Here is a 16,857-nt window from a genome sequence, read left to right on the forward strand (position 1 = left end):
ACGCACACCCGTGTGGCTGTCTCCTACCCCCATGCCAACGGACAGGTCGAGAATGTCAACCGCACCATTGTAGACGGTCTCCAAAAAAATCTCGAATCAGCGAAAGGCGCGTGGGTAGATGAGTTGATGTCGTCCTGTAGACCTACCGCACTACCCCGAAGAGGGCCTCGGGGGAGACCCCATTCTCCTTATCCTACGATTTCGAAGCCCGGGCCCCCTCCGAGGTAGCCATACCATCATATCGAGCCTAGGTGTATGACCCCGCCCAAAATGAGGACAACCACAGAACAGAGCTCCACTTCATTCATGAGAGAAGGGAAGCCGCGACTATCCGTGCCGAAAATTACCAACGTCAGGCCAAGACCTATCATGACAAACGAGTCCGACCCCGTTACTTTCCAGGTTGGAAACTACGTCCTGAGGAGGCGCGAGGCAAGTCAGCCCCTCGAGGGATGCAAGTTCGCCAAAAATGGGAAGGCCCATATGTGGTGGCAATCGTGGTCCGTCCCGACAGCTACAAACTCAAGACACGAAAAGGCAAGGCGATAGATAGAGTCTGGAACTCCGAGCACCTACTCAAGTATTTTCAGTAATTCCTTTATTATGTAAGGCGCACCCCCCCCCCCTATTTTTTTCATCAATAAATGCAATAAATGTTTCGCCATGAACGTACCCTGCTATCCGGGGAGGGGCGGGGGTACCCATCCGGTCTCTCCAACCACCCTTAGGGGTCACGAGGCCCGACCTCGCGTACTAACCCCGACGGAAGAGTCCAACAGCCCAAGTCCCGTGACTTGAGGCCGATGGACGACCATAAGGGGTCACAAGGCCCGACCTCGCATACTAACCCCGACGAAAGAGTCCAACAGCCCAAGTCCGGTGACTTGAGGCCAACGAACGGCCCTAAGGGGTCACGAGGCCCGACCTCGGTACTAACCCCGACGGAAGGGTCCAACGGCCCAAGTCCGGTGATTTGAGGCCGACAGACGGCCCTAAGGGGTCACGAAGCCCGACCTCGCGTAATAACCCCAACGGAAGAGTCCAACAGCCCAAGTCCGATGATTTGGGGCCGACGGGCTGCCCTTTGGGGGGCACGAGGCCTGGCCTCGCGTACCACCCGACCGAGGGGTTCCCTCGATGGAGTCCCCTCCCCCCACCCCTCTCACAAAAAAAAAAAAAAAAACAACAATATATATATGCGAACACAATATGTATATCCCAAGCAAGCAAATTAAATCCACAAAGTGACGGTCCCATGCCTAAAACGAAGAAGTTCGGCGTACATAGCAAAAACTCAAAATAAAGAAGGATCTACACCCCGACTAAGGAGCATCCTCGGTGTGAGTGGCCTCTGAGCGCTCTGCCCCTAGGGCCTCCGAGGGGTCCCCCGTGTGAGAAGATCCGGCGGCCATGGAAGTCTGCACAGGGTCCGGAGGGACATCAACCTCAGCTCGTACCTGCCCCTGGGAGTCCGACCTGGGCTCCTCGGCCTCGGGGTCCATAAGCTCAGCTGGTAAGCCCCACGCCTCGGGAGCAAAGGCCTCATCCCGCTGACGAAGAACATCATAGATATCGCGCTGCGCGGTATAATAACCCAGGTTGTAGGAGAACGCCCCCTCCTCTACTAACCTCACCTGGCCCGGGCCCGAGGCAAGCCACGTAGTCACCATGGTCTCCAAATGCTCATTGGTGTAGGCCTTCAAGTCGCGACGAAAGCCCTCAGACCTCTTGTAGTTGCGGACGGCATGGATGATCTCCTCCGAATGCCTCCTCTTCAGAGCCTCGGAGTCTTGCGCCATCTTGCGATTTTCCTCTTGGTTAGCCTCGCAGGCCCTCTTCAACTCATTCGCCTGCTTGTTGGCCTCTTGCGACTGCGACCTCGCGAACCCGAGCTCCTCAAGTGCAAGAGAACTCCAGAGAAAAGCCTGCAAAAAAGGAGGGTAAGAAACACATGACAATATCACGGGCAAACACTTAGAGGACAAGGCGCGGGAATTACCGCGAGGGTATCACGGAGAAGTGAGGGCAACCCGCTCGCCTGGAAAGACTACGTCGCCCCACGGCCGAGCATGCCCAAGATAGTGTCACGAAGATGGGCCGCCTCGCCGAGAGAAACCGGGGCCGGATCGCCAGGGGGAGCAAGATGTGGAGGGGCGGAGGTCCCCACAACGCTGACGTTGGCGGAAGTCCGGGCAGCCCCGGCTCGTGTATCAACGGGCGGCGCGCGAGGAGCCCGGCTGGAGGAGGCCCCCGGCGCGACCCTCTTTCTATTGGATGCGGGGCCCGGGCGGCGGCAGCACGACGTATCAACTCCCCACGAGAAACCATCGCGGTCGGACCCCCTGCGGTTAAGGCAAGATTATTACAATTGACGAATGTCCAAGTAAGTACCCACAAAAGAAAAAAAACAACGTAACGGGAACGTATGTATTTAAAGAAGGAAGAAAAAAGGTGGGACAACCTCCTAGCTCGGCAGGGTGGGGGCCAACGTCAACCTCGGGCGGGAGGACCTCAACTTCTGACGGGATGGCCTCGACCTCAGACTCGGTGGCGGATAATACGGACTCAAAATCGCCCCCCCCCCCCCTACGGGCTCGGCCTCATCCGAGAGGACCCCAGCATGCCCGGGGGACTCTTCGGACCCGACCTCGGCCGAAGACAATGACGCGCCCCGAGGTGTGGGGGACCCACCCGTGAAGCCCAAAGCCGCCATTATCTACGTGGTCATCAAGGTCCCCACACTAATCTCGTCCTTATTGCCTATGAACTTTCGGGCACTAGCAACTAGGGACGGGAGGTAGGGGGTGATGGGCACTTAAGGAAGTGGGCACTCCACGCGGGGGCATTGAAAGGAAGCGTGGGGCCAGTAGAAAGAAACACGAACTTCGTTATCCATTCTCCACACTTAGGGTCCTTGAAAATTTTCATACCGGAGCGGGCTGAGAAGGACACGAACCCCTTGCTCTTGATCCCCGAGGAGTGACCGGCTTGGAAAATATGGTGGAAGAGGTCGAGGGTAGGCCTAAACCCAACGTCCTCACAATGGAGGAGAAAAGCTACTAGTATGGAATGGGAGTGGGGGACTAGTTGACCCGGGGTGATCTCATGGTAGTTTAGCACCTCAACTACGAAGGGGTGGAGGGGAAACTGTAAACCCAAAATAAGGGAGAGAATGTGGATGTCGAAGAACCGACCCTCCGGGGGTTCGGTGACGTTCTCGTGAGGGAGTGGTGCACGGATCTCCACGTCCGGCCCCACGTGTGCCCTCACGAAGGCCATATCATTTTCGGTTATATTTGGATAAGTAGAAAGGGGGATAGCGGGGTCAAGCTTGGTACGAATTAACTTACGGTATGAAGAGGCGACGGACGCGGGCACGACTTGTAGAGATTGGACCTCAACCGGGTGGACGGAGCCGGCACGGGCCTCGGCTGTCGATGGGGGGAGGCCGAAAAGGCTATCATCGTCGAGGTCCATGGAAAGCGTCTCGTCGTCGAGGGAGTCAAGTAGGGCTTCGAGCTCAATGGACATGCAAGATGGAAGGGGACGGCGAGGGGGACCGTGGCCTTGCGGTGTGGTCGTGGTGCTCGGGGCGGCGACGTCCTCGGGGTTGCCGAGTGCGTGAGGGAGGTTAATGGCGTCTTCGGAGGGCCGTGTGTGTGGGGTAGGGCCGGCGAGAGAGAATGGGAGAGTGAGAGGATTGTGAGTGAAAGATGAAGAGAATGAGAAGGGGAAAGGGTTTAAGTAGGGAAAAAGATATTGGATAAGGATTTGGGGTGAGGATTTGAAGGGATTTATGGGGATTTGAAGGGATTTATGAGGATTTGATGGGATTTGAATTTGAAAATGGGATAAGGGAAGAGAAAAGTCAAACATGGGGAAGATGGAAAGTTGATGGGTGTGACATGGGAGAGAGGGGACGTGACGCGTGGGGTCTCCGAGGCACTCATGGGGAGCCACCTGCATGGTGTTGTTGCGGCTGAGAAGGGGACCTTCGACTCAAACTACTCTCTTTTGTTGACGAAGACTCGCAACTCAGAGAGTGGGGGACTCATGATGGATATATTAGGAGAATGGATTCAGGGCAATCCGACCCGGGGGTCGCGGCGTGATACGAGAGGCCTTGGAGACCCCAACGGGGTCTCCGGCGTGGACCTCAGGCGAGGCCTACTACGTGGACCCCAGTTGGGGGACGACCTCAGCCAGTCGAGGTTAGGCGGTCACGCGGGGCCTCCCCACGTGACTCGGTCAACTAAGATTCAACCGCCCGCCCTATTCTCTTGGGGTCGGTTGGGAGGATTATTTAGTATAAAAGGACATATCCTTGTCTTGTTAGTACATCTACATTCCATATCACTACTACATTCCTTGTAATTCCCCTACAAAAGATCATTAATGCAACGGTTGTCCCCATGACACACACATTCATTGTCTTTTCCTATTTATCATTTATTAGATTTAGTGATTCGGGTCTACCCCGGGTAATTAAATCCATCATATATTTATATCAAATATTATCCTACATATTATATATATATATATATATATATATATAGGAATGGATTCTATCCGTCCACGTGTCCAGATCTAATGGATGAGAAATACTGATTTTTTTTAAAAACGCGGTGGCATTTTCGTAAATAATTGAACATCGCAGTGCAAGTAAAATGTATTACAAGTGCATGTAAAATGTATTATCGGTGCAAGTAAAAATTTACACTGAGCATCAATACTTAGTTGCACCTATAGTTATAAGTAGTTGCACCTATAGTTCTAAGTAGTTGCACACATAGTTATAAATAGTTGCACCTAGGTGTATGAATGTTTGCGAGTGGTTTTCAGGGGTATTACTACCCTCTGAACTTAGATCAATGAATGTACAAGGCAAAATTACATGCACTTATAGGTGAAAGTAGGTCCACCTATAGTTATAAATAGTTGCACATATAGTTATAAGCACACCCAGGTGCATGAATGTTTGCGGAAAGTGAATGCTAACAAGGCAAAATTACATGCACTTATAGGTGAAAGTAGGTGCACCTATAGTTATAAATAGTTGCACCTATAGTTATAAATAGTTGCATATATAGTTATAAGCACACCCAGGTGCATTAATGTTTGCGGAAAGTGAATGCTAACAAGGTAAAATTACATGCACTTATAGTTGAAAGTAGGTGCACTTGTAAGTGATTTTACTTGCATTTCGATGTTCAATTATTTACGAAAATGCCACCGCGTTTTTTTTAAGTTATTAGATCTGGACACGTGTCGCGCACTGATTCGTTCGCATTTCCCTCCTGAGCACTTATTCGCACCTGAGTGCATCCTTATATATATATATATATATATATATATATATATATATATATATATATATATATATATATATATATATATATATATAACACGTCACACACATATATACTTAATTATTATACTATATATATTTTTTACTTACATACAAATAATATATGTTACATACAAATAATTAATATATGTGCATACGTCGTTACACATATAATATAATACATAAGTATGAAAAATATACATATACAATTATATGACCCAAAATAATATGTACACATTTTATATTAAAATAATTATTTTGTATTTCAAAATAATGCACATATACTTATAATTAAACTTATAATTATACATACTTTATTATATATTTATTTATAACAACAACAATAATAATAATAGGATAAAGATGATGTAATTTTATTTTTAAAAAGGCTTGATCAGAAAGGAAATGGGTGATCAATTGGAAAAAAAAAATGTAGAAAGGCTAGAAAAAAACGGGTATCACACTCTTTCATAGTTTGATTCAAACTAATTGAATTTTCATTTTGAGAAATTGTTATCTAATCAACTAAACTAAATTATACTTTAACTAATTTGATTAATTTGTCTAAATAACTATAATTTTTATTATATATAATTTATTTTATATTATATATGTGATACAACCATATTGTAAAAATTGTACTACGTTACATTGGATATCTCTTAATGTACAAATAGTAGACTAATGTCGTTAGGATAGTCATTCGATTAATTTGATTAAGAGTTAATACCCAAAATGATCCCTCGACTATGCCATAATTACCAATTTGGTCCTCAACTACTATTCTTACCCAATTAAGTCCTCAACTATGTAACTTTTACTCAATTAAGTCCTCAACTATACAATTCTTACCCAATTTAGTCCTCAACTATACAATTCTTACCCAATTTAGTCCTCTGTATTAATTTGACTGTTTGTTGACTGTCAAAAGTCGGGATAAAATTATAATTTTACAAGATTTCTCCTTCCTCTCCATTTAGCAGCGCCAAACCATGCAGCAATACACTCCGATCAGATTTCGATCGTCAAAAAATCGTTGGAAATCAAATTCATGGGCTATCCGATGCATAACCACTACTTCGATACTGACAGGTTTAGAACCCAACCGGAGCTTATTGCTACATGGTTTGGCGCCGCTAAATGATGAGGAAGGAGAAAACTTGTAAAATTACAACTTGATTTCCACTTTTGACAGTCAACAAACAGTCAAATTGACAAAGGACTAAATTGGGTAAAAATTGTATAGTTGAGGACTTAATTGGGTAAGAATGATAGTCGAGGACCAAATTGGTAATTACGACATAGTCGAGGGACTATTTTGGGTATTAACTCTTTGATTAATTTTGAATCAAACTTTGGGATGAAGATGCCACATTGATAGCAGAACAAGCAATTCATAGGAATTGATGTGACAAATCTTAATTATAATAAAGTCATATGATCTTGTGAAAATTAAATGTTGATATTAATGGTTAAATGTTGGTATTAACAACATTTAATTTTCACAAGACCATATGGCTTTAAGAAGCATGCATGCACACCACACGTGCAACCCCAAAGTCCATAAGTTTGAAATTAATATATAGCATAACTAGGCGGCCTAATATTTAAGATTGTTGATGTGCATATCGAGGACTACGGAGACAAAGATGCGTTATTCGTGGATTTATCGGATACTATCCAACAACACTCTCCAACTTAATTGACGTGAAGTATGATTAGTAACATTAAGATTATATTATCGAATTATTAGTTCTCATCTTTTATTGATTACACACTTAATTCGATAGTATTTGGAAGAAAAAATCAATGTTCGAACTAAGATTGTGATTGTTTGGTCTTTAAAGGTCAATTGTATGTTGCTACATCTAGAGTTAGAAATCTCAAAGGTCTAAAATATTTGATCCATGGTGACTCTAAAATTGTAATTCAATTACTATTGTAGTTTACTAAGTTCTTAAAAATTTGTAATATTAAATACTATGTACTAAATTTTTAATATAGTTTAAGATTTGTAGTAATCACTCACCTTAAATATTATTTTAATTGTAAATATATTTATGTTCATAATTTTATCATAGGAATTCACACATAATAATTATTAAATAACAAAAATTTTATATATGAATAAACCTCATATAGGGTATTTTTTATAACATATTTTTCGTGCATCACACGGGACAAATACTAGTTAGTAAAATAAATGATAGTGAATTTATTTGTCACAAAAAAGTTTAAAAATGTGTGATTATAAAATTAGGCATGACCACGGTTCGGTTCGAACCGAACCATACACTGTTGAACCGGAATCAAAACCGAACCATCCGTACGGTTTCGGTTCCGGTTTCTAACCGCTGGTTCCGGTTCCTAACCGAAAAAAATTAAAAATATATAGCTTTTTTTAAAAAATAAATAAATCCGGTTGGAACCGAAACCGAAACCTTACTATAATGTTCCGGTTCAAGTTTGACCATTTGCGGAACTGGAACCGGCGGTTCCGAACCAGAACGGAACCGCAGTCACCCCTATATAAAATGTATTTTCACAATTATATTCATTTTAAGAGGCACTAAATAGTTGCATTTTAAGTGCCCACAATATTTAATACCTAGTTCACCCCAAATTACTTGACACCAACTTGAATGCAATTGTAGTGGCAAACATTGATTACAACATAATTTCACATAATATTCATCTATTTAATTATAGAGACAAAGTCATTGTAACAACACATTACTCGTCACAATTATCATAAATTAGTGACAAAATTTGAAATCAACATAAATATTGTCTCAATTTAGTAATTTTTGTTACGGAATTATAGAGCGTCACAAATATTTTTAACAATTTCATCACAAAAAGTGATACTATTAGTGCCAATAATATTTTTTCTCACAATTGTTTCTCATTTTTAATGGTACTGACCAATTTTATTTTTATTGACAAAAAAAGTTGTCACAAATATTATAAACAAGAGTGACCCACAATTATTTGTCACAAAAACTACAAACATTTGTGTCCACATTATATTTTGTCACAATTACATTCGTTCCGCCATAATTATAATGCAGCCAAAATGCACATACATTTAGTGACAACAAATAGTGACAACGTATGTTATGACACTATTATTCTAGTAATAGTGACAACTTATTCGTAACAAATACTTTTTTGTCACAATTACCATACTATCCGTGCCAAAAAAAAAAAGTTATCACAATTATCTCACAGAATAGTGTCAACTTATTTTTTTGGTCACAAAAAGCGTATTATTTGTGACTAAATTATGAAGTGTCACAAAAGATTTGTCACTAAATGTCTTCATTCTTGTAGTGATAGAGATAAGCTTTCAATTTCTATAAACACTACAAACATTTACAGTTAATTACCTGTTATCAAGTTTTAAAAAAATGTGAATTGGCAGTAAAAGATTCTTAGAGTGTTTTGGTTCGCACATGATAATCGAAATGGGAATGAGAATCAAATACTTGGTAATGGTATGAGCAGGGTTGTAAAAATCCCGCCTAGGCACCGAGTAATCGGCGCCTAGGCGCTGGGCGCCCATAGGCCGTGGCGATTTCCGCCCTAGGCTCCCGCCTAGGAGACCGGCCGCCTAGGCGCCCGCCTAGCGCCTAATTCAGCCGCCTAGCGCCTAACTCGTCCGATTACGCCGAGTTAACTCGTCAATTTCTGTCGAGTTAGTCGAGTTAACCCGACCAACTCGACCTTGCTAATTTTTTTCCATTTATATTACAAATACATATAATATGACATATATATACTCGTAGACTAGTTTGATACTTTCAATCTTTGGATGATTGAAGTATTTGGGTATTTCATTTGAGTTTTTATTTTTTTAATATTCTTTTGATGTTATGACTTATGAATTGTCATTATGTCATTTATTTGGATGTGTTATTTGATTGAATGTTGAAAACAGCCTCATTAAAATTGTCAAATTGCAAGTCTGCTACTGTTTTTTTCGCGACCGCCTAGCACCGCCTAGATTCTGCCTAGGCGCCGACTAGGCCGCTTAGGCGCTAGGCGCTGCCCGGGCGCTCGACTAGCGCCCAGCGCCTACTGCAACCATGGGTATGAGTTTTGGTGAAAGTATTTTGCATGTTTGGTAATAGGATGGAATTGAAATGATTACCAATATTGATGTTTGGTTATGTATGACCTTATAGTGGGAATAAAGGTTTTAAAAATACAAAAACAAAAAAATAAGGCAATTGGTCATAATATAATGACATCCAAAGCACCAATATGAACAAAAAAATCAAAACAAAAATCTAAAAATATTAATCCAAACTTAAAAATCATATTACCAATACCATACATTTTTTAATTAGGGAATAGACTTTTTAATTGGAGGGGTAATCAAATCTCATAGTTGTGTTTTAAAAAATTGTCAACCAAACACTAACTATGACTCTATTACAATGTAGTATCTGTTCATATATTTTCTCACAAAGAGCCAATAACACTTTTATTGAGGCTCGAACTCACAATCTTTTAAATGGAAGTCGATTTGAATACCATTAGACCACATGGAAAATGTATAGACCACATTAGGTTGTCCTTTAATACATGCACATGTTATTTGTTGTACCATTTGGATGCAGAAAATGACAACAAATATACAATTTAATCCACATGAAAGAGGAAAAGGATATACCAATTAAAATTAAAACAAATATGCCACCTAAAGGTTCCTCAATAGTTGTCCAAGTAAGCCCAATGTTCCCTATGCCACCAAATGGCGTGGAAATAAGGTAAATGCCGAAATAACCAATTTCTAGAATGGAGAGGTCATCATTGGAAGATAGAGGTTTACGCTAAGCAAAAAATCTCACCCAAAATCATAGTTATAGTAGACTTTAGGCGCTAATCGAGCGGTCCAGACGGTGCTTAGGCGGTCTAAGTGGTTAACTAAAAAAAAGTCAGTACACGTGTGTGAGTGTATATATATATATATATATATATATATATATATATATAATGAAAACAATTAACAAGACTGAATCGGCCAAGTTAATTTAGCTAACTGAATCGAAATGGACGAGTTAACTTGGCCAAATTCGGCCAAGTTAGGCGCTAGGCGGTTGGTCGCCACAGCTAGGGCTGGAAATAGGCCGAGCCGGGCCGAGCCGAGATTTAGAAAATTAGGCCTCGGCCTGAGCGTGTACATAGGCTTTTTGTTAGGCTCAAGCCTGAGCCTACTATTGGGGCAAATTATATCGTGCACCGCGGTGCATAATCAATTATGCACCGCGCATCAAAATGACGTCGCTTTGTTTAATGAAAAGAAACGGCATCCATTTCCTGCTGTTCCGCACCCTTCCGCAAAAAGTAATTATGTTATTCAGTTTCATTTTGCGGCATCCGTTTCCTGCTGTTCCGCACCCTTCCGTAAAAAGTAACTCTGTTATTCAGTTTCATTTTGTATACACTGCAGTTTCAGTTCAATACAACTACAGTTTTATTTCGATATAACTACAGTTTCATTCGATATTTATAGACTCAAATATGTGAAAATGTTATTTAATTTAATTTTATATATATACACCATAGTTTTATTAAAACACAACTACATGATCATTTTGATATAATTACAGCTTCATCGTACAATATACACTCAAATATGTGAAATGGTATTCAGTTTCATTGTATATACACTGCAGTTTCATTTCACTACAACTACAGTATCATTTTGATATAACGGCAGTTTCATTTGATAATATAAAAATAATACGTGAGACAGTGCCGGTTTAGATATACTGTAGTGTCAGTTGGTAATTAACATACAAAAAAAATGCGCATTCCGTTAAAATTAACGGCGCGCCGTTTCTTTACTTAAAGAAACGGCGCCATTTTGACCGCGGTCCACGATATAACGACGGTACAATTGGTCTAGCCTGGCCTGAAGCCTTTTTAAAAGCCTGTTTAATATTTAGGCCATTAAAAAGGCTTCAAAGTAAATTCTACTTTGAACCTATTTAAAACCTACATGTTAAGACTTTTTAAAAAATTTAATAAGTATATCTAAATAATTTAAGAAATATACCTAATACAAAACTAATACATAATTACATAAGTATATCACCATAATGCAAAAATAATAGCATTAAAATATAATATAAAATAAAATAAAACAATTCACGACTTCAGCATGCTCATTAACTTATTTAGAATTAAATTCAATTGTATTATTGTTTGTTATCCTATATAATCTCATAAATAATTAACAATCAACTCACATAATTAAGTTGCAACATTTCATTAAATATTATGACGTAAGAACAGTTAATAAAAAACTTAAACAATAAAAACACTTACAGCAAGATTAGCAGCAATTTTATATTTGAATCATAATTTAGAATGAAATTTTGGAAGTGGGGGGTTGGGGTGTAATAATTATATATACTTGGGGTTATATTGTAAATATAAAAATATATATTAGGTATAAAATAGAATATATATATATATATATATATATATATATATATATATATATATATATATACACACACACATATATAGGCCAGGCCTGTAAGCCTGAAGGCCGAGTCTAGTATATATAAGTCTAGCCTGTTTAGTTTAATAGGCTTTTAAAATTGACTCAAGCCTAGCCTTTTTACTAAACGAACTAGGCCTAACTAGGCCTTAATTAAGCCCGGACATAGGCCCCTACAAGGGACCTGGCCTATTTCACGGCCTAGGGTGCGGGCGCTTAGATCAATTTTTGCAACAGTGCCCAAAACTAGAGAATGGATATCCATCATAAAACAGGTTACATAAAAGAAATAAAGTTATATATATATATCAGTTGAAGAATCTGCTCAAGTGCCATATTTGTGGTTTCCAAATTTGCCCTTGTTCATGAGTATAGAATAATCAAACATATAAATTGGTTGATGATTTTATTATCTACTGTTGTTTCTCAGCCAAACAGATGTATGGCATTTGTTGACACCAAACAAGCTGTGTTGGGACTCCAGAGTTAAAAGGATTGATAAAACTTCACTAAGGATGTATGCCCCAATTAAGCCTTTTTCTTTATGGCCAAATTATGGCTAAACAGCAATAGAATAATGAAAACTATTTAATTCATGTGATTGTCATTCTATTAGTAAAATTCAGATTCATGCATTCTGACCTTGCTTTCCAACAAGCATAAATAGAATGAGGGATCCATCTACAAAAACAACCAGATTGAGGAGGAAAGGTATCCATGGACAGTGAAACCATTTTCTTTTCTTTTCCTATTTTTTGTTTTTCTTTTGACCAGACATGTTTCATATCCATGCCCATGGATAGACAACAAAAACTAAATTCTTATGCCCCTACAGCCTTCACACCCAGTTTTCTCCATTACCAGAGCTTACCACGTACCTCACTCACACTTGCACTATATATAACTTCATCATGCTGAATTTCCAGCAGCATTCTGTCGCATCATCTCCATTACAGCAGCCCGGCGCCGTGATTCAGCCTGTTGTTGTAGCCGCCTTAGATGTTCTTTCACTTCCCTGTTTGAAAGTCATTGTTGAGACATGAATAAGATGTACTAGTTAGGAAATTCAAGACAAAGCAATTAGGTTTGTGAGGGACATTAGACAGCAACCTGCACCGTGGAACATGACATCCAACAGATTCTTGACATGCCCGGGCATGAAGCTGAAGAAGATACCACATCTTCTTACGGAGAAGACAACCCCCAGAAGCTCCTCTTTTGCACTGGATCCCATGTCGGAAAAGCCCTTTAACCTTGCGACAATTAGGATACAGGCATTTAGGAGTACGGCATCGTGAAGCATGCACCAGAAGTTCAAGCACTTTCCTAAGCTGCAGAGTCAAAATGAAAATAACATCAGACCTTACAAGTCAGAGACAAAGTCTAACATGGACTCAACTTCAATTAAAAGAAAATTAGAATGGCAGAGAAAATACATAAGCCAAAAGCAAACTTGTTAAAAGCGGTAAGCGCAAAAGCGATGCTGTATCGCCTCGCCAAGGGTTGTGAGAAAGCGAGCGCATAATCGCGCTTTTAGGTCAAAGCAGTGAAGCGGTGAAGCGGATAAAGGCGCAGCTTTGTCACCTTAAGCGCATGGGAACGGTCATAACTTTAAAAAAAAAAACAAAAACAAAAACAAAAACCTAAGCTAATATCGCGACTTGGGAGCAGCCGACACTCGCAAACCATCTTCGCCGCTTCTGTTCTCTACCTCTCTCTACGCGACTCCGACCATGGACCATCGCTGATAGCGGACTGCCGGACTCCGACCGCCTCTCCCTGCTCGCTGCTCGTCGACCGCAGGCCCCAGCCCAGCTCCCTGTCCTCCTCCTCGCTGGAATCAGCCGTTCACTTCTTCTTCTCTGTTTTTTTTTTTTTTTCATTTTCTCTTCCATAAAGAAGGAAAATATTGTTGAAGCCTTGACTTTTGACTTATAACATATTGTTGAATGGTTGATAAGTTGATTGTTCATTATCATTGTTGAACTTGAAGGCAGTAGCTAGCTGACAGCTGACTTTAAGAGTTATTTTTTTTTATGTGACTCCAGTTGTCCAGTGAGGCAATTTTTTTTTTTTTTCCTCTTCATAAATTAAGTTGACTTGTTACTTATAAAATTATTATTATTATAACTAAAATTTTAAATTCAATTACATATTTACATTGTATTCAATCTTAATTCTCAAATAATTAAATGGGAGTTTTTAACTATAATATATATATATATATATATATATATATATATATATATATATATAAATATATAGGGAAGGGATCAGGTGCATTTGTTGCTTCCCGTGCGGTGGATTAATGTGCGTGAGGTTTATACTTAATGTGCGTGAGTGTTATGCTTAATATGCCGCACAACCGCACAACCGCACGGGAACCTTTCACTATATATAGTGTCACTTTTCATGAAAAAGCAACGCTTCGCTTTGCGCTTTCGCTTTAAAGCAAAGCCCGGCCATGTCGCTTTAGTGCGCTTTTTCGCTTTAATAAGTTTGGCCAAAAGAAACATAAATGAAATAGAAATTGAAGATTTCATGAGCTGAGCTTAAATGTAATCCAAGTATTATTACCTGTAAAGCACGTAGCAGGCGCAGCCGAGCTTTTTTATTTTGTGCAGCGATGGATGGATGATTAGTCAACTTATGAGGATGATCAACTCCACCGTCCTTCTGATAACAAGCAATACAGACATCATATTCTGGGCAAACCTCACATTGCCAGCCTTGACCAGCTTCAATATCAAGATGGCATATGTTGCATATTGTCACAGATGCAGGAGCAGTATCGTATTGGTAATGGTTTCCTTGACAAAAGCTATCAAAGAAGTCGCTCTCAGGAATCTCGTCTTCATCACTTGTATCAGCAGGCACTTGATTGATTTCAACCTACACAATTACATCTCTCTTATTTCTGAATGATTAATTTCCAAGCACAATCCCCATTACAATCCCTATTTCATATTTATACTATGAAGGAAAATATCTGATAACAACTCAACAACAAACTTAACAGTTCAGGGAGTGAAACGATGTTGTTCTTATTATTACTACTTCTACCGGTTCCAATCCTCTTCTGCCTCTTGTTTTTTTACTTCCATTTCCTCGGGGTGTTCTTACTACTTGTTTTTTTACTTCTACCAGTTTCAACAGCAAAATCCTCACTAGTGTATCACAACAACCCCTCATGCTTCTCAAATTCATTTGACCCACAGATTTCTCTCCTCTTGAAAGCTTCCTTATGAGATTCATAAACAAATGTTCCATCTTCAAGCAATGCTTCATGTTTTATTTCATCAATATCTTTAGGATTTAAGGAGATTACCAACCCTGGAACTATAATCTTAAGCATTCCTCCCGGATCAAGAGTGGTTCCATTGCACAATGGCATTCTAGGACCAACATGTAAAACATACTGTTCCAAATCAACTCTCACTATTCCTACAACAGATGCATAGTCAATGTCACTCCTGGGAATTTTCCACTCAAAAACCACGTAATCCACCCCAACAATTGTATCGCAGTTCAATGAACAAGGGCTGGTAATTCTACAATTTGAGAATAGCTTCAATTTTTCCTTTAATATCACTAAGTTCCTCCAATTTATCTATTCTTATGCATGTCATTAGCAACTAAGCAAGGAGCAGCCCAGTCACTTACCTCAACTTTTGGGGCCGTCTTTACTCCATCGGAATCTCCAGCGATCTTCACATGCTCCTCCTCGCTTGGAATTTGAACGTCTTGTCCATGGATTGAAGATAACCCTGGGGTTTGATCCACCATAGGAGCGGATCTGCGGGGATCAAGAGCCTCCATCACCTCGTCTTTGAAACTGGACAGCTCAACCCTTAAGTGCTCCTGAATAGCTTGAAATCGTGTATCAATTATGCGGTTCAACTCCACCCTCTGAGCTTCCACCTTGTCTGTTCCAGCTTCCATGGTGGTAGGGTTTTGAGTTGCCATGGATGAGGGCTCTGAACAAAAGCAGAGAAAAGGGAATAGCAAACAGAATTGCAAGAGAAAGAAGAAGAAAAAAAGAATATGCAGAAGGAAGAATAAGTGCAGAGAGGGTGGAGAGAGAATTGAAAGTAAAGAGATAACAATTGATTAATTTCCAAGCATAATCCCCATTACAATCTCTATTTCATATTTATATCTGGTAGAGAATATCCCGATCGACATAGCTTCACCACGACCGAGATGTCTTTGTCCTTTTCTCTTTGTTTTTGCAGGTAACAGGTCGGGCTCCTTGTGAAGAACCCGGTCGGGAGTTGCCCGAGCGACGGTGTCGACCGCCGAGCGGTAGCCCTTTGGCGAGAGAGCTGATGAAAGACACGTGGCGACTCTCTACGACGACAGACAGGGCACCCGGGAGGATGACACGTGGTGGCTACGTGGAGGACATGCCGAACGGCTGGAATCCTGTCCCCGGCATAACGGCTATAAATACCCACAGTAGCTACAGTGTAGGGGACTTTTGGACGATCGATAGGTTGTTGCTAGAGAATCCCGACCGCAGCCAGTCGGCACTCAGAGCAACCAAGTAGATTGTACTTAGGGCCTCTACCGTGATCAATAAAGACATTTACTTGCTTTAGTTGGTCTCGAGTTATTTCATATTGCTTACGTATAATTAGCAGTATCATTTTGGCGCCGTCTGTGGGGACCCGTTCAAGAAACCAACGTCTTGACGAGCACCCGGTCTCTATATCAACATGTATCTGTGGGCACACAACAACTTTGCCGACGACCAGGCGGATGCGGCGAGCTCCTCCGACCACTATGCTACCCAACAGCAGGGTCAGACGATGGACCTCAACCTCAACCTCTCACCACCGCATCCATCAAATGCATACCCGGCCGCCCAACAGCCGGTGAATTACATACAACCGGGATACCCAACACCCGGTCTGCCATACCAACAGCAGCCGATGATGTATCCCGCCCAGTATCCGTACCCGGTCCCACCTCCGCCGTATGGGTATTGGCC

At 41.1% G+C, this 16,857-nt stretch overlaps 1 protein-coding gene across 2 annotated transcripts in view; it reads right to left on the bottom strand.

The window, feature by feature from the left end:
* LOC109180803 (histone acetyltransferase HAC1-like) overlaps window positions 1-16,016 on the bottom strand; it is a 46,778-nt gene extending 30,762 nt beyond the window's left edge. Inside the window, exons 1-4 of one of the 2 annotated variants that reach the window (XM_019330511.1) lie at window positions 15,528-16,016; window positions 14,442-14,756; window positions 12,975-13,195; window positions 12,547-12,879 (exon numbers count right to left, since the gene is read on the bottom strand). In XM_019330511.1, the coding sequence (XP_019186056.1) occupies window positions 12,774-12,879; window positions 12,975-13,195; window positions 14,442-14,756; window positions 15,528-15,830 (945 nt within the window). In that variant the 5' untranslated portion in view covers window positions 15,831-16,016 and the 3' untranslated portion in view covers window positions 12,547-12,773. Of the gene's footprint in view, window positions 1-12,546; window positions 12,880-12,974; window positions 13,196-14,441; window positions 14,757-15,527 lie in introns of those variants that run through there. The other variant, XM_019330512.1, reaches the window with a different exon arrangement.
* Window positions 16,017-16,857: the final 841 nt, after the last annotated feature.

Source organism: Ipomoea nil, unplaced genomic scaffold, assembly GCF_001879475.1.
Source record: "Ipomoea nil cultivar Tokyo-kokei standard unplaced genomic scaffold, Asagao_1.1 scaffold1034, whole genome shotgun sequence".
Classification (NCBI taxonomy): Eukaryota; Viridiplantae; Streptophyta; class Magnoliopsida; order Solanales; family Convolvulaceae; genus Ipomoea; species Ipomoea nil.